Source organism: Oncorhynchus mykiss, chromosome 18 (genome assembly GCF_013265735.2).
Source record: "Oncorhynchus mykiss isolate Arlee chromosome 18, USDA_OmykA_1.1, whole genome shotgun sequence".
In the NCBI taxonomy this organism is placed as follows: domain Eukaryota; kingdom Metazoa; phylum Chordata; class Actinopteri; order Salmoniformes; family Salmonidae; genus Oncorhynchus; species Oncorhynchus mykiss.
In genome coordinates this window covers 19,919,339-19,942,840 of record NC_048582.1, presented here as the reverse complement: position 1 = coordinate 19,942,840, position 23,502 = coordinate 19,919,339, and the positions used below count along the sequence as shown (strand labels likewise).

At 46.6% G+C, this 23,502-nt stretch overlaps 1 protein-coding gene across 4 annotated transcripts in view; it reads right to left on the bottom strand.

The window, feature by feature from the left end:
• The window catches only part of LOC110495772 (vang-like protein 1), a 45,497-nt gene that overhangs the window by 11,259 nt on the left and 10,736 nt on the right, over positions 1-23,502 (bottom strand). For all 4 annotated transcript variants that reach the window (XM_021571192.2, XM_021571190.2, XM_036952228.1 and 1 more), the window contains exons 3-5: positions 18,121-18,250; positions 8,582-9,013; positions 8,035-8,210 (exon numbers count right to left, since the gene is read on the bottom strand). In XM_021571192.2, the coding sequence (XP_021426867.2) occupies positions 8,035-8,210; positions 8,582-9,013; positions 18,121-18,250 (738 nt within the window). The remainder of the gene's footprint in view (positions 1-8,034; positions 8,211-8,581; positions 9,014-18,120; positions 18,251-23,502) is intronic.

The window sequence follows — 23,502 nt, the reverse complement described above, 5'->3', positions numbered from 1 at the left end:
AGGCCCCCTTGCTCACACACACTTTTTCAGTTCTGCCCGCACATTTTCTATAGGATTAAGGTCAGGGCTTTGTGGATGGCCACTCCAATACCTTGACTTTGTTGTCCTTAAGCCATTTTGCCACAACTTTGGAAGTATGCTTGGGGTCATTGTCCATTTGGAAGACCCATTTGCGACCAAGCTTTAACTTCCTGACTGATGTCTTGAGATGTTGCTTCAATATATCCACATCATTTCCCTCCCTCATGATGCCATCTATTTTGTGAAGTGCACCAGTCCCTCCTGCAGCAAAGCACCCCCACAACATGATGCTGCCACCCGCGTGCTTCACAGTTGGGATGCTGTTCTTCGACTTGAAAGCATCCCCCTTTTTCCTCCAAACATAACGATGGTCATTATGGCCAAACAGTTCTATTTTTTGTTTCATCAGACCAGAGGACATTTCTACAAAAAGCACAATCTTTGTCCCCATGTGCAGTTGCAAACCGTAGTCTGGCTTTTTTATGGCGGTTTTGGAGCAGTGGCTTCTTCCATGCTGAGCGGCCTTTCAGGATATAGGACTCATTTTACTGTGGAAATAGATACGTTTCCTCCAGCATCGTCACAAGGTAATTTGCTGTTGTTCTGGGATTGATTTACACTCTTTGCACCAAAGTACGTTCATCTCTAGGAGACAGAATGCTTCTCCTTCCTGAGCGGTATGACGGCAGAGTTGTCCCATGGTGTTTATACTTGCGTACTATTGTTTGTACAGATGAACGTGGTACCTTCAGGCATTTGGAAATTGCTCCCAAGGATGAACCAGACTTGTGGAGGTCTACATTTTTTTTTCTGAGGTCTTGGCTGATTTCTTTTCATTTTCCCATGATGTCAAGCAAAGAGGCACTGAGTTTGAAGGTAGGCCTTGAAATACATCCACAGGTACACCCCCAATTGACTCAAATGATGTCAATTAGCTTATCAGAAGCTTCTAAAGCCATGACAATTTTTTGGAATATTCCAATCTGTTTAAAGGCAAAGTCAATTTAGTGTATGTAAACTTCTGACCCACTGGAATTGTGATACAGTGAATTATAAGTGAAATAATCTGTCTGTAAACAATTGTTCAAAAAATGACTTGTGTCATGCACACAGTAGATGTCATACCAACCTAGGTGTATGTTAAACTTCCGACTTCAATTGTACACACACACACACACACACACACACTTGCCTCAGAAAGTATTTAGAACCTTTTTCCACATTTTGTTGTGTCACAGCCTGAATTTAAAATGGATACAATTTCGATTGTGTGCCACTGATCTACACACAACACCCCACAATGTCAAATTGGAATTTTGTTTTCAGAAATGTTTCCAAAATTACAGATTTTTTTTACGATTACCCCATATATGTACCACACATACAATTATCTGTAAGGTCCCTACAAAACAAAAATATCCCTTTGAGCATGGTGAAGTTATTAATTATGCTTTGGATGGTGTATCAATACACCCTGTCACTACAATGATACAGGCGTCCTTCCTAAATCAGTTGCTGTAGATGAAGGAAACTGCTCAGGGATTTTACCATGCGGCAAATGGTGATTTTAAAACAGTTACTGAGTTTAATGGCTGTGATACGAGAAAACGGAGGATGGATCAACAACAATGTAGTTACTCCACAATACTAACCCAAATGACAGAGTGAAAAGGAGGAAGTCTGTACAGAATAAAAAAATATTCCAAAACATGCTTCCGGTTTCCAATAAGGCACTAAAGGAATACTGCAAGAAACGTAGCAAAGAAATTAACTTTTTGTCCTGAATACAAAGTGTTATGTTTGGGGCAAATCCAACAGAAAACATCACTCACTGATTACCACGTCATATTTTCAAGCATGGTGATGGCTGCATCATGTTATGGATATGCTTGTCATCAGCAAGGACTAGGGGGTCTTTTTCAGGATAAAAATAAACATAATAGAGCTAAACACAGACAAAGTCCTAGAGGAAAACCTGGTTCAGTCTGCTTTCCCAACAGACACTCTGAGACAGATTCACCTTTCAGCAGGACAATAAACCTAAAACTCAAGGCCAAATATACACTGGAGTTGCATTGAAAGTTCCTAAGTGGCTTTGTTACAGTTGACTTAAATCTACTTGAAAATCTATGGCAAGACTTGAAAATGGCTGTCTAGCTAGCAATGATCATCAACCAACTTGACAGAGCTTGAAGAGTTTCAAAAATAATAAACATGGGCAAATATTGTACAATCCAGGTGTGGAAAGCTCTTAGAGACTTACCCAGAAAGACTCACAGCTGTAATCGATGCCAAAGGTATTGACTCAAGGGGGTGAATACTTACGTAATCAAGTTAATGTTTTATTTTTCATTAATCTTTCTTTTTTAAAGCGTAGATTTTTCTTCCACTTTGACATGAGTATTTTGTATAGATAAAAAAAAAAGACATCCCAAATGTAACAAAAAAAAGTGGAAAATGTCAAGGCATGTGAACACTTTCGGAAGGCACTGTATGTGTGTACAGTGCCTTGCGAAAGTATTCGGCCCCCTTGAACTTTGCGACCTTTTGCCACATTTCAGGCTTCAAACAAAGATATAAAACTGTATTTTTTTGTGAAGAATCAACAAGTGGGACACAATCATGAAGTGGAACGACATTTATTGGATATTTCAAACTTTTTTAACAAATCAAAAACTGAAATATTGGGCGTGCAAAATTATTCAGCCCCCTTAAGTTAATACTTTTTAGCGCCACCTTTTGCTGCGATTACAGCTGTAAGTCGCTTGGGGTATGTCTCTATCAGTTTTGCACATCGAGAGACCGACATTTTTTCCCATTCCTCCTTGCAAAACAGCTCAGTGAGGTTGGATGGAGAGCATTTGTGAACAGCAGTTTTCAGTTCTTTCCACAGATTCTCGATTGGATTCAGGTCTGGACTTTGACTTGGCCATTCTAACACCTGGATATGTTTATTTTTGAACCATTCCATTGTAGATTTTGCTTTATGTTTTGGATCATTGTCTTGTTGGAAGACAAATCTCCGTCCCAGTCTCAGGTCTTTTGCAGACTCCATCAGGTTTTCTTCCAGAATGGTCCTGTATTTGGCTCCATCCATCTTCCCATCAATTTTAACCATCTTCCCTGTCCCTGCTGAAGAAAAGCAGGCCCAAACCATGATGCTGCCACCACCATGTTTGACAGTGGGGATGGTGTGTTCAGCTGTGTTGCTTTTACACCAAACATAACATTTGGCATTGTTGCCAAAAAGTTCAATTTTGGTTTCATCTGACCAGAGCACCTTCTTCCACATGTTTGGTGTGTCTCCCAGGTGGCTTGTGGCAAACTTTAAACAACACTTTTTATGGATATCTTTAAGAAATGGCTTTCTTCTTGCCACTCTTCCATAAAGGCCAGATTTGTGCAATATACGACTGATTGTTGTCCTATGGACAGAGTCTCCCACCTCAGCTGTAGATCTCTGCAGTTCATCCAGAGTGATCAAGGGCCTCTTGGCTGCATCTCTGATCAGTCTTCTCCTTGTATGAGCTGAAAGTTTAGAGGGACGGCCAGGTCTTGGTAGATTTGCAGTGGTCTGATACTCCTTCCATTTCAATATTATCGCTTGCACAGTGCTCCTTGGGATGTTTAAAGCTTGGGAAATCTTTTTGTATCCAAATCCGGCTTTAAACTTCTTCACAACAGTATCTCGGACCTGCCTGGTGTGTTCCTTGTTCTTCATGATGCTCTCTGCGCTTTTAACGGACCTCTGAGACTATCACAGTGCAGGTGCATTTAGACTTGGTTACACACAGGTGGATTGTATTTATCATCATTAGTCATTTAGGACAACATTGGATCATTCAGAGATCTTCACTGAACTTCTGGAGAGAGTTTGCTGCACTGAAAGTAAAGGGGCTGAATAATTTTGCACGCCCAATTTTTCAGTTTTTGATTTGTTAAAAAAGTTTGAAATATCCAATAAATGTCGTTCCACTTCATGATTGTGTCCCACTTGTTGTTGATTCTTCACAAAAAAATACAGTTTTATATCTTTATGTTTGAAGCCTGAAATGTGGCAAAAGGTCGCAAAGTTCAAGGGGGCCGAATACTTTCGCAAGGCACTGTATGTGTGTGTGTGTGTGTGTGCCCCACTGTATGTTATAAACCAGCTTTACCACTGCAGGGTGTATTGTAGAGGTTAGCAGCAGCTATGTGTCCCGTATAGAGGGATTACAGCCTGGGATTCATCTCAGAGTGGTGCTGGATATGCCATAAGACTGATACAGAGAAAACGACCACAGCAGGATGAAGAGTGTTAGTGGATGTGAACATATGGAGGAGGCAGGTGGGTTCACAAACCCACAACTACGATGTCAAATACCTGGAGGTAAAAACATATTGCTGGTATGGTACACAGACACACACACCACTGGTATGGTAGACAGACACACACACCACTGGTATGGTAGACAGACACACACACCACTGGTATGGTAGACAGACACACACACCACTGGTATGGTTGGTAGACAGACAGACACACCACTGGTATGGTTGGTAGACAGACAGACAGACACACCACTGATATGGTTGGTAGACAGACAGACAGACAGACAGACACACCACTGGTATGGTTGGCAGACAGACAGACAGACAGACAGACAGACCACTGGTATGGTAGACAGACCGACAGACAGACAGACCACTGGTATGGTAGACAGACAGACAGACAGACAGACCACTGGTATGGTAGACAGACAGACAGACAGACAGACAGACAGACCACTGGTATGGTAGACAGACAGACAGACAGACAGACCACTGGTATGGTAGACAGACAGACAGACAGACAGACAGACAGACAGACAGACAGAGACAGACAGACAGACAGACCACTGGTATGGTAGACAGACAGACAGACAGACAGACAGACCACTGGTATGGTAGACAGACAGACAGACAGACAGACAGACAGACAGACAGACCACTGGTATGGTAGACAGACAGACAGACAGACAGACCACTGGTATGGTAGACAGACAGACAGACAGACAGACAGACAGACAGACAGACAGACAGACAGACAGACCACTGGTATGGTAGACAGACAGACAGACAGACAGACTACTGGTATGGTAGACAGACCGACAGACAGACAGACAGACAGACAGACAGACCACTGGTATGGTAGACAGACAGACAGACAGACAGACAGACCACTGGTATGGTAGACAGACAGACATACAGACAGACAGACCACTGGTATGGTAGACAGACAGACAGACAGACAGACCACTGGTATGGTAGACAGACAGACAGACAGACAGACAGATAGACAGACAGACAGACAGACAGACAGACACCACTGGTATGGTAGACTGGTATGGTAGACAGACAGACAGACACCACTGATATGGTAGACAGACAGACAGAGACAGACAGACAGACAGACCACTGGTATGGTAGACAGACAGACAGACAGACAGACCACTGGTATGGTAGACAGACAGACAGACAGACAGACCACTGGTATGGTAGACAGACAGACAGACAGACAGACAGATAGACAGACAGACAGACAGACAGACAGACAGACAGACAGACAGACAGACAGACAGACAGACAGACAGACAGACACCACTGGTATGGTAGACTGGTATGGTAGACAGACAGACAGACACCACTGATATGGTAGACAGACAGACAGAGACAGACAGACAGACAGACAGACAGACAGACAGACAGACAGACACAGACAGACAGACAGACACCACTGGTATGGTAGACTGGTATGGTAGACAGACAGACAGACACCACTGGTATGACAGACAGACAGACAGACAGACAGACAGACAGACAGACAGACAGACAGACAGACAGACAGACAGACCACTGGTATGGTAGACAGACAGACAGACAGACAGACAGACAGACAGACCACTGGTATGGTAGACAGACAGACAGACAGACAGACAGACCACTGGTATGGTAGACAGACAGACAGACAGACAGACAGACAGACAGACAGACAGACAGACAGACACCACTGGTATGGTAGACTGGTATGGTAGACAGACAGACAGACACCACTGATATGGTAGACAGACAGACAGAGACAGACAGACAGACAGACAGACAGACACAGACAGACAGACAGACACCACTGGTATGGTAGACTGGTATGGTAGACAGACAGACAGACACCACTGGTATGGTAGACAGACAGACAGACAGACAGACAGACAGACAGACAGACAGACAGACAGACAGACAGACAGACAGACAGACAGACAGACAGACAGACAGACAGACAGACAGACAGACAGACAGACAGACAGACAGACAGACAGACACCACTGGTATGGTAGACTGGTATGGTAGACAGACAGACAGACACCACTGGTATGGTAGACAGACAGACAGACAGAGACAGACAGACAGACACCACTGGTATGGTACACAGACACACCGCTGGTATGGTACACAGACAGACACATTCTGACATCTCCAAAACAAAGGCACACTGAAAAACAACTTTGTCAAGTTTTAAATACACTTAAAGCTATAATACTCTTGGGTTGACACACAGGAAAACCCAAACCACTTTGTACGCCACATTAATCTATACATACTGTATGAAGACGTTTCGTCAGACACACGCAGTTGTGCATTAGCACAAAACAAGTACAAACCACTAAACCAACCTCCTAAAGTTAACTACACTATATACACCCATTGTGATGAAGGCAGCACTTTGAGCAGTCAGGCTCTCCGGTGCTCGGTACTTTGATCAATTATTAAACTACAGTAGAGAGAGGAGACAAACAAATAAAGCCCAAACACTGGCCTAGATATGAGCCTGACTGTGCCTCGGTTGCCTGTGGCTCTTCTCTACCATAAGTAGCGACTTGTTATGTTAGGCCACACTGGAGATAAGGGACAGAATGAGGAGAATAGAAGGATTCTTGCCGAGGTGAATCTCTGGTAATGTTGGTGTTAGGATCTTGAGCACTTCCTCAGGCATCAAAGAATGGCCAGGTCAGAGCCAGACAGAAGAACAGGCCTCCAGACCAGACAGTCTGCCTGCCAGACACATACACAGACAGCCTGCCTGCACAGAGGAATGTCCTCCCCGGTTGCCTGGGAATGGAGGACAGGCCTGGGAAAATGTCTGGAAACACACCCAGTCTCCCCTTGAACCTGAGAATCTGTGTGTGTGTGTGTGTGTGTGTGTGTGTATTATGAGTGTGTATGGTATGAATCTTCTCTGACCAGATGCTCAGTGTGGCCTGTAGGGAGCACTAATTAGCTGTTTGTTTACAAGCGCATACAGACAGAGTGCTGCTGCGTTGGCCAGCTGAGGAAAATAGCAAGGCACGTTATGAGCGACAACAGCCCCAGGGCAGCCTCTAACAACACTAGTGAAGCAGAGGCTAAAGCACTTTACATGTCCATCATCTGCCACTGTACTGAGGTAGACAAAGGTGAACCAGAGGGCCCCAGCATAATACCAGCATATGTTTGAGGCCCTCACAAAAGGGGATATGAGAGAGCGAGAGAGAGCGAGAGAGAGCGCGAGAGAGCGCGAGAGAGCGCGAGAGAGCGCGAGAGAGCGCGAGAGAGCGCGAGAGAGCGAGAGAGAGCGAGAGAGAGCGAGAGAGAGAGAGAGAGAGAGAGAGAGAGAGAGAGAGAGAGAGAGAGAGAGAGCACACCATGGACTGTGAAATGACCATGTATACAATTATGATGCCTTTTGACAGTCTTACTATATCTTTCAGCAAGGTAAAACGTCTTCCTGGTACAGTCAGACGGCACATCAAAAGGACAAAGCCCTTTTATTACTCACACACACACGAGATTCTTACTCACACTTCTTACTTGCTGGCTTTTCTCTGCTCTCTCTCTCTTTATTTCTCCTCAGCCTGCTATACCCACTGAATTGTCCCGTCTTACTTTCAAGGACTTTTCTCCTCTTGCATCCTCCCCCTTTCCGTTCTCCCTTCCCCCTCTCAATCTCCCTCCGCGTCTCACCTGAGCTGGCCCAGGTTGTAGTGGCGTGTCTCTCCGTCGGTGGAGCGCGTGACGCAGACAGAGAAGGCGGGCTGCAGCTGCCTGAGCTCCAGCAGAACGATGGCCAGGTAGTGGATGAAGAGCAGAGCGTCCACTAGAGACACAGCGTACTGCACGATGCCCTGGTAGTTCTCATCCTGGGAACAACAAAACAACCCAGCATGTGCTAGTGTCAACACACTACATAGGTACACACCAGTGGAGGCTGCTGAGGGAGGACGGCTCATAATAATGGCTGGAACGGAGCGAATGGAATGGCAAACACATAGAAACCATGTGTTATATAACAATCCACTTATTCCGCTCCAGCCATTTCCACGAGCCCGTCCTCCCCAATTAAGCTGCCACCAACCTCCTGTGGTACACACACAGTCATGACAAGAGATTGACACAGATGAAAGCAATGACGTACAAACGGAACACTTGAAGAGGCAGATGTGGTGACCGGTAATTAGACGCGTTACAAACACTGATTGTGAGTGTGAGTCTCGCTCTCTGCCTGCTGTACCTGTGAGTCCAGTATCCTCACGCCGTAGAACAGCCAGTAGGACACGACGAACAGCAGCACCAGCACGGCCAGCAGCGCTCTGAACACAAACACCCGGGGAAGGCCGGCGCGCGGAGCCCGGAAGAACAGCGCCCAAACGGCCAACAGCAGTATCAACAGCTTAAACGCCACGGAAATAAAGAGGCCCTCGCAGGCCGTGCCGCACACCAGGAGCTTGTCAGGCCAGAGGAGGTGGGGGAGAGCCAGGAAGGCCAGGGGAGTGAGGAAGACCAGCAGGCCCAGAACCACAGCCAGGGTCAGGCTAAAGTAGCGCCGGCAGTCCAGGCCCACGCTGTCCTCCAGGTCCTTGGTGATCCGGACAATGTCCTCTTGGGACAGGCTGTGTTCCGACGTCCCCGTGACGGCCGTGGTGGTCTCGCCCCAGTTGTCATCCTGGGAGGAGGGGTGGGGGGGGGAAGAGAGAGGAGTCAGTGTTAAATACTGTAGCATATGAGCATGTTGCTACTAGAGTCAAATGTATTAGTGACAGGAAAAGTTATAAATCTGGCAAGTCAGGACGGAATTTTCTACTCTAGGCTCATTTCTATAGACAGCTTAAAGCTGTGCTCATTTCCGTTCAAAAGTCAACCAGGGAGGGGAGGTCGAGCAAACAAAGAGTTACAGAACGAGAGAGAGAAAGACAGGAAATGGAAAAAGAAAACAGCGAATGGAGTGACTGCCAACTGGGGTACGCGAGGCGAGGCGCTGACGTCTGTGTTTTCTGGCAACAACAGATAATAAAGGTCATTTGTGGCTGGCGAGAGCTACTAAAAACAACACAGATAAGAGCCTTTATAACACTGTACCAACACATGCCCAGTGTAGCCTGCTAACTGAGCTGCCAGGGATGGCTGCCCAATAGAAACCAACGGGGAGACTGGACAGACAGTCTCTGGTCTGTCTAGATGCTCTTTCCCTCATTCCCCAACGACAACAGATGGAGCCCGATATGATTTCCTCAGCAGAGGACTCCAATTTGAAATCAGCAGGCAGCTAAAAATAGTACGGAAGGGAGAAAAAGGGAATTCATATAGGATGCATTTACCATCCATCTGAGATAGGGGACTGCACAGTGTGTGTGTGTGTGTGTGTGTGTGTGTGGGGGGGGGGGGGGTCTCTGTCATATGGTCCTAGTATTTAAAAACAGCACAGGACGGGCAGGAGGAGGCAGAACAATAGAAGGCCAAGCGTTATCCCAGTCAGAAAGATGCAGCATCCACAGTTAATATCCCACTGTAATCAGGCCAGCTCCTACTGCAGTGTCCAGAGACAAACTACATTTAGTTAAATGTTGCTGTTGTGGGTTCAATACGTTAGAAGTGTATTTGATGTCCCTATCCCAAGCCACTTACAGACAACCCACCATGGTTATTACATTGTGTTGCTGTTGTGGGTTCAATATATTAGAAGTGTATTTGATGTCCCTATCCCAAGCCACTTACAGACAACCCACCATGGTTATCACACTGTGTTCAACTTCAAAGGAGCTCAGATTTGAATGAAGTCAGAGAGAACCAAGTGAGGCATATAAAATCAATTTGTATTTGTCCCAGGTGTTCCACCTTACAGTGGAAATGCTTACTTATTAGCCCTTAAATCAACAATGCAGTTAAGAAAAATACCAACAAAAAAATGTCAATAAAATAAAAAGTAACAACTAATTAAAGAGCAGCAATAAAATAACAATAACGAGGCTATATACAGGGGGTACCGGTACAGAATCAATGTCCCGGGGCACTGGTTAGTCGAGGTAATATGTACATGTAGGTAGAGTTATTAAAGTGACTATGCATAGATAATAACAGTTAGTAACAGGGGGGGACAATGCAAATAGTCTGGGTAGCCATTTGATTAGATGTTCAGGAGTCTTATGGCTTGGGGGTTGAAGCCTCTTGGACCTAGACTTGGTGCTCCTGTACCGCTTGCCGTGCAGTAGCAGAGAAAACAGTCTATGACTAGGGTGGCTGGAGTCTGACAATTTTTTTGGCCTTTCCTGGTATAGAGGTCCTGGATGTCAGGAAGCTTGGTACTGGGCCGTACGCACTACCCTCTGTAGTGCCTTGCGGTCGGAGGCCGGGCAGTTGCCATACCAGGCAGTGATGCAACCCGTCAGGATGCTCTCGATGGTGCAGCTGTGGAAACTTTTGAGTATCTGAGGATCCATGCCAAATCTTTTCTGTCTCCTGAGGGGGAGAAGGTTTTGTCGTGCCCTCTTCACGACTGTCTTGGTGTGCTTGGACCATGTTAGTTTGTTGGTGATGTGTACACAATAGAAACTACACCTCTGTCGCTCCTCCGTTCCTACAGGCTGAATTCCAAGCTGTGCGTCCATCCTTTTAGTAATGAATCCTCCCATATCATTACTTTCTGCCAATTCAAGCAGTCCAAGGGAGGGTTTGACAACACACAGTCAAAATGTCCAGGTTCTTATCTGAAACAGTAAAACTGACCCACCTAACGGATAACATTCCTGATACAATCCTGACCGATAACACAACCTAACGGTCGTAAATAGCCATTAGTCTAGTCAGCCTGGCCTCCAGAGAATAATCCTTATAATGGACCAATGGGAGGGCTGTAAATCACAGTGTGGCGCAGCTGTATGACCTTTGGGGTGAAGAGGAGACAGGGTCAAGACATTGGCGGTTGTTATGCAACTGCACATTTGCATTTCGGTGCAAACATCCACATCTGATTGAATGTTCAGGTCACATGGCTGGCTTGAATTGCACCATTCAACACTGGAACATATTTCAGTGCCATTTCAACAGTTCCATGCTGTGCTTTTGTTATAGGAGTCAGCTGACCCCATTGTGTAGTTTCCAGGTGGTGTTGAGCATCAGCACCTTGACTCTACCACCACAGCCCACAGCCAGAGCACTGAGATCCTCTTGTCTCCACCTGCCCACTGAACCAGGAAGAGCAGTGTGTCCACAGAAAACACACCAGGTTCAGTACCTGACCTACAAAACCCAAACCTGCCACAGTAATGAGTGAGGAAGCGGGTGGAGGAGGAGGAGAGGCAAGGGAATTGATGCAGCTCTCAACTATGTGTGTGTGAGAGTAGGGGAAAGGGAGAGAGGAGAGGAAAGAGGAGGGAGAGAGTGTGTGTATATGTGTAAGAGAGCCCTCATTAACACTAAAGGATGTTGAAGAAATTCTTTGTTTCATGCTCTCACCATGGAGTGAGTGGCAATGGATTCCTCAAAACAGAGAGTGAGAAGGACTTCCATGAATGGAATGATTCCAAATAGAGAATGAAAAACCCATTTTAAATCAATCTCATTTTGATGAAGTGATCTAGAGAAACACTCCATTAAGGGTTTTCCATTGGTTGGCCCGTACCAACCAGCGCTGGTTTAAGATGGAGATTTTGGATGGGGAAGTTTGGGCCCTAGCCTGCCTGGGGTTTTCCCTGTGCCGCCGCCCCCCCCCCCCCCCCACACACACACACACACACCTGTCAGGCCTATCCACAAGATCCACCCTAATCAGAAACCTGTGTTGATTCACCAACACCTCTATGGTGGGGGGGGGGGGGGGTTATACAGTGAAAAGTCAGCTGAATAGCCATTGAAACATCCAATTTGACATGTTCTCTCCCACACGCTGCAACACATTCAGAAAGAGAGGGGAGAGGAGATGGGAGGGGACAGGGTAGCCATTGAAAGGAGAGGACACAGGATAGAGGGGCGTGAGCAAAACTGACATCCCAATGGCAACGAGAACTCCTGTGAAATCTGAACAGATCGAGGGATTCGGAGGGAGGGACCGACAGAGAAACAGACAGACAGAGAGAGAAACAAAGAGAGAGAGGTGCATAAAAACACTAATATTCTGAGTGCTGAGGAACTGGGTAGAACTGGCCAAACCTATTCAGCAATAAGACATCTACACAATCTAACACACGCTAGGCAGCCTAGCAGTTAAGAGCGATGGGCCAATAACTTAAACGTCGCTGGTTCAAATCCCTGATCGGGCAAGGTGAAATAAATCTGCCGTTCTCACCTTGAGCAAGGCAGTTAACCCCCCCTAACAACACCTCCCCCCCGGGCGCCGATGACATGGACATTGATTAAGGAAGCCTCTCTGATTCAGAGGGGTTGGGTTAAATGTGGAAGACATTTCAGGTTGAATGCATTCCGTTGTGCAACTGAGTAGGAGCATAAGCACACAGACTCCTGGGAGACGAGCGGTGTCTCTGTGTGTAAATATAGCAACGCACAGAGGGCATTCCTTGAAGCCGTTCACATCCAGCTCCAACCACAGCCGTGACAAGCAACGCAAAGCAAACAAAGCTGCCGATTACATGTCAAGACAGAGAGGCAGGGGAGGTGGGCAGAAGCAATGTTCTACACTAACATGGAGGAAATAGGTGGAACAGCCAGGAACAATGTTGGAGTTCAGACTGCCAGAAAGAGAGTCCAGTAGGGTTAAATAGGAGTTCTCCAGGGAAAATGACTTCTATTTAAACTAAACACTTGTCCTCTAACCCTCCTATCACATCGTGAGATGCAGCTCATTTTGAACATCATGTAAAAGGACCATAAGATTCCAGCTTTGTCATCACAGAGCAGATTTCTCCCTCCAAAACAAAAAACCCCGGCCATTTTCACTTCTAAAAACAGTGGTCTCATAGACCACAACAGCTACACCAAGACCACTGTCTCTCAGTGTATTTAACAGATGCACGCACGCTACTTGAACACGAATGACTTGCCAGTTGCATTCATGTCAACTCCTTGTATCCAGACCTTTAACATCCTCTTGGATAGAAGGAAATGTTACAGCCATTGGCCATCCAACACACAGTCCGTGGTTACTGTGTCTTACCTGGCCTGACTCTGTGCATGGCCCTGGGCTGAGAGTAGGAGTGTCCCCAGGTGGAGCGCTGGAGTCGTCCTCCTCCTTGGAGGTCTCCACCGCCATCTCCTCCATCCCCATCATCACCTCCATAGTCTCCATCAAAGCAGAGAGCGGAGAGGTCATGTCGAAACAGCAAACTTTTACATGTAACAGCGTCGCCCGGCCAGGACAGGGAGAAGCTTGGCCATGAAGATCCAGCTAGTGCATCTCTCCACGCTGAGACAACCTCTCTGCCTCCACCGCTACCCTGCTGCAGCCTCACCACTAGATCTCCATCACCCCATCACGCCCCGAGAGAGATTCTACAGTATGGGCTGTGTGTCTCTGGGTTTAATGTACAGGCTATGAAAAGCAACACACACACGGAGAGAGACATCACATGGGATGTCCTAATAGCAGCAAGATATGGGGGGGGGGGGGGGGGGGGGGGGGGGGTGAAAGGGCCAGTGGAGGATGAAGGGGGGGGGGGGGGGGGGGGGGGGGGGGGGGGGGGGGGGGTAAATTAAACAAGCAGCTGTGCCCCTCAGAGAGGCAGCAAACAAAATAACAAACCAATTAGGCTCAGAGGGCTCCTGCCTGCCACCCCCATATCCCCCCCCATCCCATCTTTAAACGCTATTTTTCTATTCCTTCACTTCCCTGGGGCAACTTCTCTCATTCTCTCCCGCTCTGTCTCTCTCCGCTCATCCTTGCCTGCTCCAGTGAAAACCACTCTCCGTCCATTCCTTCTGAGCCACTGAGCATTACGGTGACAGCGTCACGACTTGCGGCCAATAGCGAAGGGCCTGACGAGGGACCTGGGCGGTCCGGGCCAGCCAATGAACACACGGTGACGACGACAGTCTTTGTACAGATGAACTGTTCATAGACATTGGATTGCAGGCTTATAGCAGCCTCTATGGAGGATGACAAAACAACCAGTCACACCACCGCTAGAAGATGCCTTGCTACTAAAAGATGGAGATGTCATAAAAAAATTAAAAAAGATTCATAGACACTCTACAAATTCAAGTTAAACGCAGATCTCAAAAAAGGACTGGAGTGGACACAGTAACTCACTTCCTGTGTGAAGAAGCGCCTTCATCGACCACTTGTCTCCTGCATAGACCTAGAACTCGCCTCAACCCCAGAACAACCGTGGCAGAGCAAGGAACTCGCCTCAACCCCAGGACAACCGTGGCAGAGCAAGGAACTCGCCTCAACCCCAGGACAACCGTGGCAGAGCAAGGAACTCGCCTCAACCCCAGGACAATCGTGGCAGAGCAAGGAACTCGCCTCAACCCCAGGACAACCGTGGCAGAGCAAGGAACTCGCCTCAACCCCAGAACAACCGTGGCAGAGCAAGGAACTCGCCTCAACCCCAGGACAACCATGGCAGAGCAAGGAACTCGCCTTAACCCCAGGACAACCGTGGCAGAGCAAGGAACTCGCCTCAACCCCAGGACAACCGTGGCAGAGCAAGGAACTTGCAAGAACATCAAAAACACAGAAACATGGAATCATTTTGTTAGAGAGACCTCAACTAGTGGAGAAGCAGAGGCTCAACATGGGGGTGGGAGAAGACATGAGAACAAGCCCTGCGCCACATCCAAGGTCCCGAAATCACTACTACTGTACCACATCCCCAACACCGAAGTACCTGCAGAAATACAGTGTAGTCGTGTTGGTACCTCTTTACCATCTGAGAGGACAGGCGCTGCTGTAATTGGGCAGAATTAAGCTGGAGGGAGAGGAGGGGGGGTAGACAGGGGTGGGGAGGTACAGTAGTGAGGTGCTTGTTATGGGGCTGGGGGATCAGAGCCTGGCAGAGTTTGGTTTGATGTCCCATTGGCACTGCCTCCATTCTGAGGGACTGGCAGGAACTACATCTGCCCCCTTTGGCTTTCGCCTGCAGTAAATGACACAACGACCAATTGGCAGCCCAAAAAAATAAATGTCCCACTCCTTTAAGCCAGATTCTTATTCACTTCAATGACGAGGTTAGGTAGTACACGATCATCACACAGACGTGAACATGTGCAGCAATCTGTGTAATATGCCTTTACAAACCAGAATTAGCCTACATGACACAAACAAGCTTTGAGCTGGAGGCCTGGAATGAGTCACACACAGAGGCGCACACAAACACAGTGTTTAATTGTTGGGTTCTATAAGACTTCTGACTTCATTGACATCCCGTGAACTATAAATAAAGTTAGATCCACTTTCTATTTTCAAACAGCTGTCTGTGTCAGCAGGAGAGGTGGGAGGTGGAGGGTTGTTCATTCTCAAAGAATGCTTCCTGGCTTTTATTTACATATATAAATATATCATGTTTCTCCTGGGTGCCACTTCACATAATGGTAGAGCAGTGAGGACCTAGAGTGCATTCCTCAGCTGCACAACTCACAGCTGCACAACTCTGTTATGCCAGAGACGAGTACTTCAGAAGTCCCCATTCCACATCTACAATCTACCGTTACAACACTGATATAATGTATCATAAATACACATGAGTAGTCGAGACGAATAGGGACCGCTACTGTTCTCTCGAATGGAGAGGGTTGAGCATTAGCGCACTAGCATAGCCTGGAGGCTGGAGCTGTGGACTGGTTCCCTCAATGGCAGCCGTTCAATATTGTAGCAAACAGCTCTGTTCAAACTTCACTGCAGAATCACCAAGAACTGCACACTCATAAAACTGTCAAGACAAAATGATGAGAAAAAAATGGAGCATACTGAGACCAACGACCTGATTTGCCAATTCAAATTCTGTACCCAAACGCACAATGACAAACAAAGTATAGCTTACAGTATGAAGTATTTACTCAGTGTCACAACAAGTTTTCCCTGACAAGCTCAACAGCAAACAACCCGAAACACACACACACACACACACACAAGCACCCTGACAAAAACAATTCATTCTGGAGGGCTGGTTATAGCAGAGTAAGAGAGGGCCACAGCTTGCTGAGGGCTGGCACCCTCCTGACAAACACAGCCCCTGCATCTGGGCTCACACACCGTGTCAAAGACACCACACAGTACACACACAGTGTCAAAACACAGAAAATACTCACACATACACAGCGCTACAGCCAAACCCCAGACACACACACTAATCAATTACACAAGATGAAAAGCATGTGAGTATGTCTGGATAGATATTTCCAGGAAATATGCCTCCAGAGTCAAAATGACGGTCCAATGCCTCGTTAAGACGTTGTGCAGCCGGCCACATGTGAATGTCTGTACTTGGGATGTGCACGGTTACTATATACGAAAATACCCGAACGGATGTTAGTCATCAAACACTTGAATATGGGTATTCATTTCAGCAGGCAAAAAATGATTATAGGCCTATTTTAACACTGAAAAAAGCCTTCTAAATTAAATTAAAATATCCATGTGATGTGACATTGTATTTGTCTAATGACTATTTAATAAAACAAACTTTTCAATGTAGTTTATGGTGCGACCCATAAAAAGACCGGTAGCCATCCGGTAGCCTTCAGGTATGTAGCTTGTTTGTTTATGCCTTTGACTAATGCAATGCAAGATGGAATACAATTACAGAAGTAAAAGCTAGCAAAATGTGAAGTAGTCGGCTACAACGAACTACCAACAGGTAGCCTGTTGTTTTATCTGAATGGGGTTGGGGGGGAAAGTGCATCATGTGGCCTCAAATAGCTTCGCTAGCTTCGCTAGGCTACTCAAGTCAAGATAGATATGGGATGGTTGCTACAGGTTAGCTAGTATTGGCTGTAGCATAGTTGCATTGGCTACTGCTCTTCCCCCCCAGGGCATGTACACCCATCAGCATTACCGCAGGGAGTTTACCGCAAAGGAGTTTGCCAAGTGGGTCAGTAAGGGTTAGTGTCATGGTGAGAGAAGGGCTGGTAGTGGTAGTGTTGCTCTGCGCTATACTCTACTGTAGTGAACATAGAATTTGCACGTGGACGGCAAAATCTGTGTATAAGCCAACACATCTGGATCTGTCCAACGGTCTGTCTTGCTGTTAACATCTAATTTTATATCCCTCCCTCCCTCCCTCTCTTCAAGGGCCAGGCAGACCTAGCACTCAAAGCCCACTTCCAGCAGTACTTTATCAGCCAAAGCCTGAAACCCGTAAAGCCAGAATGCCTAGTGTTTAACACCAGAGAATATGTGCACTAGCTGTACAACACAAAAAAGGGACATAAACACACTGTGTGTGATCTGAAAGCCTCAAACAGGCCTGTGAAGTCCTCAGCTCAACCAGAAAGGCACAGGGCTTGTCCGGACCGGCTGGTGGATAGATTGACTTGCTCCCATGATTGGATTTATACATGTGCATTTGATGCATTCATTTGTATTACAAAGAAGTTGTTTACCATAAATCCAACTACAAGCACGGATAAACAGCCACGTGAGCTGAGCTGTCCACCGACGCATACTGTATGTGCCCATGCCTTTCTGATTAAATTACCATCATAATGAGGCATTGCACAATAAATACAAATCGGGTAATAAAACATAGGAATATAGAAATGTAAAAGTTAAGGAGTTGTCATGTGAGGGGAAAAAAAGGCCAAGTTCATATTTGGAGGGTTTCTAGCAATGTGGTTTGTTGCCTGTCTGGGCTGTGTGGGCTGTGTGGGCAGGGATTGGCCTACCTGGACCTCCTCCCCCAGTACAGACGAGTCTCCCAGCAGCGGTTCTGCTGGCGGTGCGTTGATGGTGACAGACTTCTCCGAGCGGCTGCCATCCTTGCTGCGTGACTTGTGGTGGTCGCGGCTGCGCTCCCTGAGAAACAACGACAGGTACGGGGTTACCATGACAACCAGCAGACCAGAGGAGAGGATAGGAAGAGTGCATGTCGGCGTGGCGAATAGCAACGGACTGCCACAGGCGGGATTTCCAGTACGAGCCTCATGTTATTTCTCTCTCTTTGATTTTCATTCTCTCTTTCTTCCATAGCATCAGCAACAACAGGGTTATGGGAGTCTTCATAATCCTGCTGGCTTTTACTTAGAATGTCTTTAATTAGTATTCTCTCACAGTGAACGTATGCAGGGGCTTAGGTGAAAACTCAGATGCTGTTTGAGTCAGAAAAGAGGACTAGGGGACCAGGGGAATAGAGGACTAGAGGACCAGGGGAATAGAGGACTTGGGGACCAGGGGAATAGAGGACTTGGGGACCAGGGGAATAGAGGACTTGGGGACCAGGGGAATAGAGGACTTGGGGACCAGGGGAATAGAGGACAAGGGGAATGGAGTACCATTAATTTAACCCTTTTTTTACCAGGTAAATTGACTGAGAACACATTCTCATTTACAGCAACGACCTGGGGAATAGTTACAGAGGGTGATGAAGGAGCAAATAGGAAACTGGCAATGATTAGGTGGCCATGATGGTATGAGAGCCAGATTGGGAATTTAGCCAGGACACCGGGGTTAACACCCCTACTCTTACAATAAGAGCCATGGGATCTTTAGTAACCGCAGAGAGTCAGGACACCCGTTTAACGTCCCATCCGAAAGACAGCACCCTACACAGGGCAATGTCCACAATCACTTCCCTGGGTTAGTGGGATAAAACATTTTTTGACCAGAGAAAAGAGTACCTCCTACTGGCCCTCCAACACCACTTCCGGCAGCATCTGGTCTCCCAGACAGGGATCGACCAGGACCAACCCTGCTGAGGCAAGCCAGCAGTGGGAGACTAGGGGACAAGGGAAGTAGAGGACTAGGGGACCAGGCCTTTACCTACTGATGAGTCTAAAGGTGGCAAAGCATTCTTTATTCCATTCCTTGCCTCCCTCATGACCCAACTACCAACCAAACCGCCGTGAACTCGCCTCTACTTCACCTCACTTCCTCCCACGTTAAAATCTCCCCCGCGAGGGCCATTAGTGGATCCGACCCCGGCACTGACCCTCTTCACCTCCCCGCTCCCCAGATCCTGTGTGGGAGTGAGTGACAGACAGGGTTTCTCCATCCATCCACATACAGTACAACACATGGCACTGTGCCCACTGCAGCTCCATCATGGCTCTACTACCCCGGACACTGCGGAGGCTCATCGCCCTCCCAGCCTCCACTAATCTGATCTCGTCAATCCCATTCTATTTCCAATTGCCCTCAGCCATGGTACTGTACTGTAGCTAGATACTCATGGTCTGGTCTGTTAGAGGGATAGCAATGGTACTGTACAGTAGCTAGATACTCATGGTCTGGTCTGTTAGAGGGATAGCCATGGTACTGTACAGTAGCTAGATACTCATGGTCTGGTCTGTTAGAGGGATAGCCATGGTACTGTACAGTAGCTAGATACTCATGGTCTGGTCTATTAGAGGGATAGCCATGGTACTGTACAGTAGCTAGATACTCATGGTCTGGTCTGTTAGAGGGATAGCCATGGTACTGTACTGTACAGTAGCTAGATACTCATGGTCTGGTCTGTTAGAGGGATAGCCATGGTACTGTACAGTAGCTAGATACTCATGGTCTGGTCTGTTAGAGGGATAGCCATGGTACTGTACAGTAGCTAGATACTCATGGTCTGGTCTGTTAGAGGGATAGCCATGGTACTGTACTGTACAGTAGCTAGATACAGTACTTTCCGGTCTGTTACAGAGGGACAGCGTGAGAATAGAAGAGAGATGAGGAGCGAGAGAGAGAAACAGGATAGTGTGGAGATAACAGGACAGGCTCGGTCTGATCTAATTTATCGCAGAGGGATTATGGGGGAAACAAACAAGTTGCAGAATGAAAACGTGTTGTACGTCTTTATTAAAAATTCCAGAAATTGCAAATGCTAGACAACATGGGCTGAATTACAACCGGAGTGCCATCCAGGGACATCAACAAACAACTTATGGGAAAATCATGATTTAAAACAGGCGCAAACCTCTAGCTATGATGAAGACCAAGCACAGTTCAAGATATTGCTGCCATTTTTCTTTTGACCCTAAATGTTCATTTCTTGTCCTCTGAGCATATCTCCGTATAAGGAGTCTTTTGTGAAGACCATAAAAGTGATGTATCGAGTGTAACAAATGACATTTCCTCTAAATGGGGTGGCTTTTCCTGTATCTCTCTTTCACTGCAGGCAGTAACGTGGCCACCTCAGTCTCAGTGCTGGCATAGGACCCTGGTGTGTCCCAGTATGCCTTGTTTAGGGATGTTCAAATCCTTTAGAATCCCTCACGTTGTCATATCAGATTCACTTTTTTGGTGCGTAGCACTGTAGATATGCATTCCTTATGCATTAGGATAAATGCCACAAACAAAATGGTTCAATAGGTGTTACTGGCACATTTTACCCATCTGTTACGGAACATAGGCATGGATTTGGTTGTGAGAGTTGGATGCCAGGACATGAAAGAGCACTATGCACTTTTTTTAAGCTTGCAATGTGGATATTCAATGACATAGACACTATTGATCTCATAGATCCATTATTGATTGACCTAAAGCAATCAAAACAGCAATCAGTTTCAACTAAATAGGTGAGTCACACTTCAGAGTGCCGCTGAAGCATTCAGCATTGGTAAAAGTGGTTGAAGGATCAACGCTGATTGGACAGCCCATCAGGATATCCTGACGTTAGGCTCATCGGGGGAATTGGTGTGATTGGCTGCTATGGAAGTAATGGACCTCTATAGAAGCCAATGTGTTGTGGTAGAGAGGTGAACACATCGGTTTCCTGCCTCTATTCTGGGTTTTTCCCTTTTTGATCAGGACACGGTTTCCTATTGAAAATGACCGCAGCCAGCTTCCACAAACTCAGATGAACAATATCATAAAAATAGAATAAGGCAACATGCAAAGATAAATTGGAACAGGATTAGAATTCTTAATAAACATATTTCTTCACTGGGGGCTGGGAAATCTGAAGAGTCAGTCATAGTGGATTGGCATTCTCCACCATTAATTTTCACTGGGGACTCCCAGAGAGGACATTGACTTACATTACTTCCAGCACTGCATGGTACTCCAGAAATAACAGGAGAGGCACCAAAAGACATTCAGAACGAATACATTGAATCTAGAAGGAAGCGGAGATCGAAGTAATCCTTAAATAAATGATGGATATCATTACTAGTGCTACAATTAGTCCAGCGAGGAGCATGATCATCATTCACACTGACAGTGATGGTGATTAGTAACTGGAGGAGCCCTATTGGGAGATAGCTGGTGAGGAGAGAGGGTGGGGGGACTTATTACAGTACTCATACTTACAGTACTCATTAATATGGTATGGTACTGTACTGCTGCACAGGCCAGGGTTGGGTAGAGGGTTATACTACAAAGCAGGATCAAGGAGTTAGCCTGCTAACTTGCTTAAATATGATGGAAATACATTTTTGGAAAGATAAGCTTGAAATGGGCATGGTCTACTTAACTCAACAACCAAAAACTCATATCTAAGTTTAGCTCCATGAACAAGAAAATAACTAGCTATTTCTGGTTGTTTATCAAAGTTAGCTGGCTTACTCATTGATACTCATTTGTGGTATACCCCTCCAGCCAATAGGGGTTGTAAGTCACATCGGGGTAGGCTCAGTTAAGCTGTTTATCCGGGAGTCGATGTAAAGATTGGATGACTCATACACGGGTACGTCTGGAGGCAGCTGCTTATGACTGGTGTGATTGTTTAAAATCAATGTAGGACGGAGGATGAAGGAGAGAGTCTCAAGCACCCTTTTTATATACCAGCCTGCCTTTCAGAAACAGACTTCAGGAAAGCAGAAAGTAGCTTGTGAGCAAATCAATGTGCAACTCTTCCTCCTCTCATCCTCCTCCTGCATCATTAGCACACAACGCCAGCCAGCCTCATTGCTATTCTACAGCCCTCCTCTGGTATCATTTGATTAAAAAGGAATTTGACTTCCTAAAGCAGATGTGGCTTTTAGATGGAGGATGGAAGCTTGGCAACCTACGGCAGCGCCAAACCTGGGAGCGATTTCCACCGCAACACCCGAAGCTAAGTCTGACACTGTCTGTGCACCCCCTCTCACTGACACAGAGGGCTGTGGGAAACGAAGCCGATTTGCACCTCCTCCGCCAAGAGTCTGTCTGTGGATGAATTTGCTCGCTTTCCGCATGGCTGGCCAGTCAAACCACACACACACACACCTGTGTAAAACAGGCACCGTGTCAACGGCGGAGCTCAGAGCCCAAGAAGCTCGGTACTCACTGCCAGTGTCAGCTAACGGGAGGATGACGAGGAGCCAAATACATAACCACACTCTCAGAATAATCATATTACAGGGAGAGAGAGAGGCCGTTTTCACTTCACCTTGAGAGAGTGGCTGTACTCAACGACACTGGCAGCTCTGCTCACTCTGTGTAACTATAACAAGGAAGGGGGGGGGGGGGGGTGAACAGGCAAAGAGGTGTGGCTGTGGCAGATAGACAACATTAAACTAACAAAGGTAATTTACTCAACCCTAAATCAACACAGCCAAGGTCTCTATAGCTTCAAGCCTGGACATAGCACGTTCATTTGCCCATCCCTCATAGTGACGGGGAGAATCCATGGCGGCAGCATTGCTCAATGACATTTCTCCACACAGTGTTGAGCCAAAGAGAGAGGGAGCCGTGTGTGATAGGGGCCGTGGTGAGGCCAGACTGTTGGCTAGGATTAGCTCCATTATCAGGTGACAGGGTACACACTGTATGACATGTACCAGTGTTTCCCCTATAGCATTAATCAGGCAAGGTGGGGGCCTCTCCTTGACCTGCTCTGTAGACCCCTGACTAAAATAAATTACGTTTCAGTTGGAAAGTTCAAAAGCAGCATGTGGGTAAGGGGGTATTTTCACTCCACTTGGCTTTTCCCATTAGCATCAACTCTAATCAGAAAGTTCCAGAAATAGGGTGTCTACCCAAAATGTGGCCTGCCTCAGAAAGGGGAACAGTTTGGGGAACCATAACACCCCAAGCAGCAAAGGGATTAAAAGTTTGGCATGAGATAGTGAATTGAATAAATTACAACGTGTTAATCGAGTGTGCCGCCATATAATTGGAGTCCTACCAATCAAAAAGAG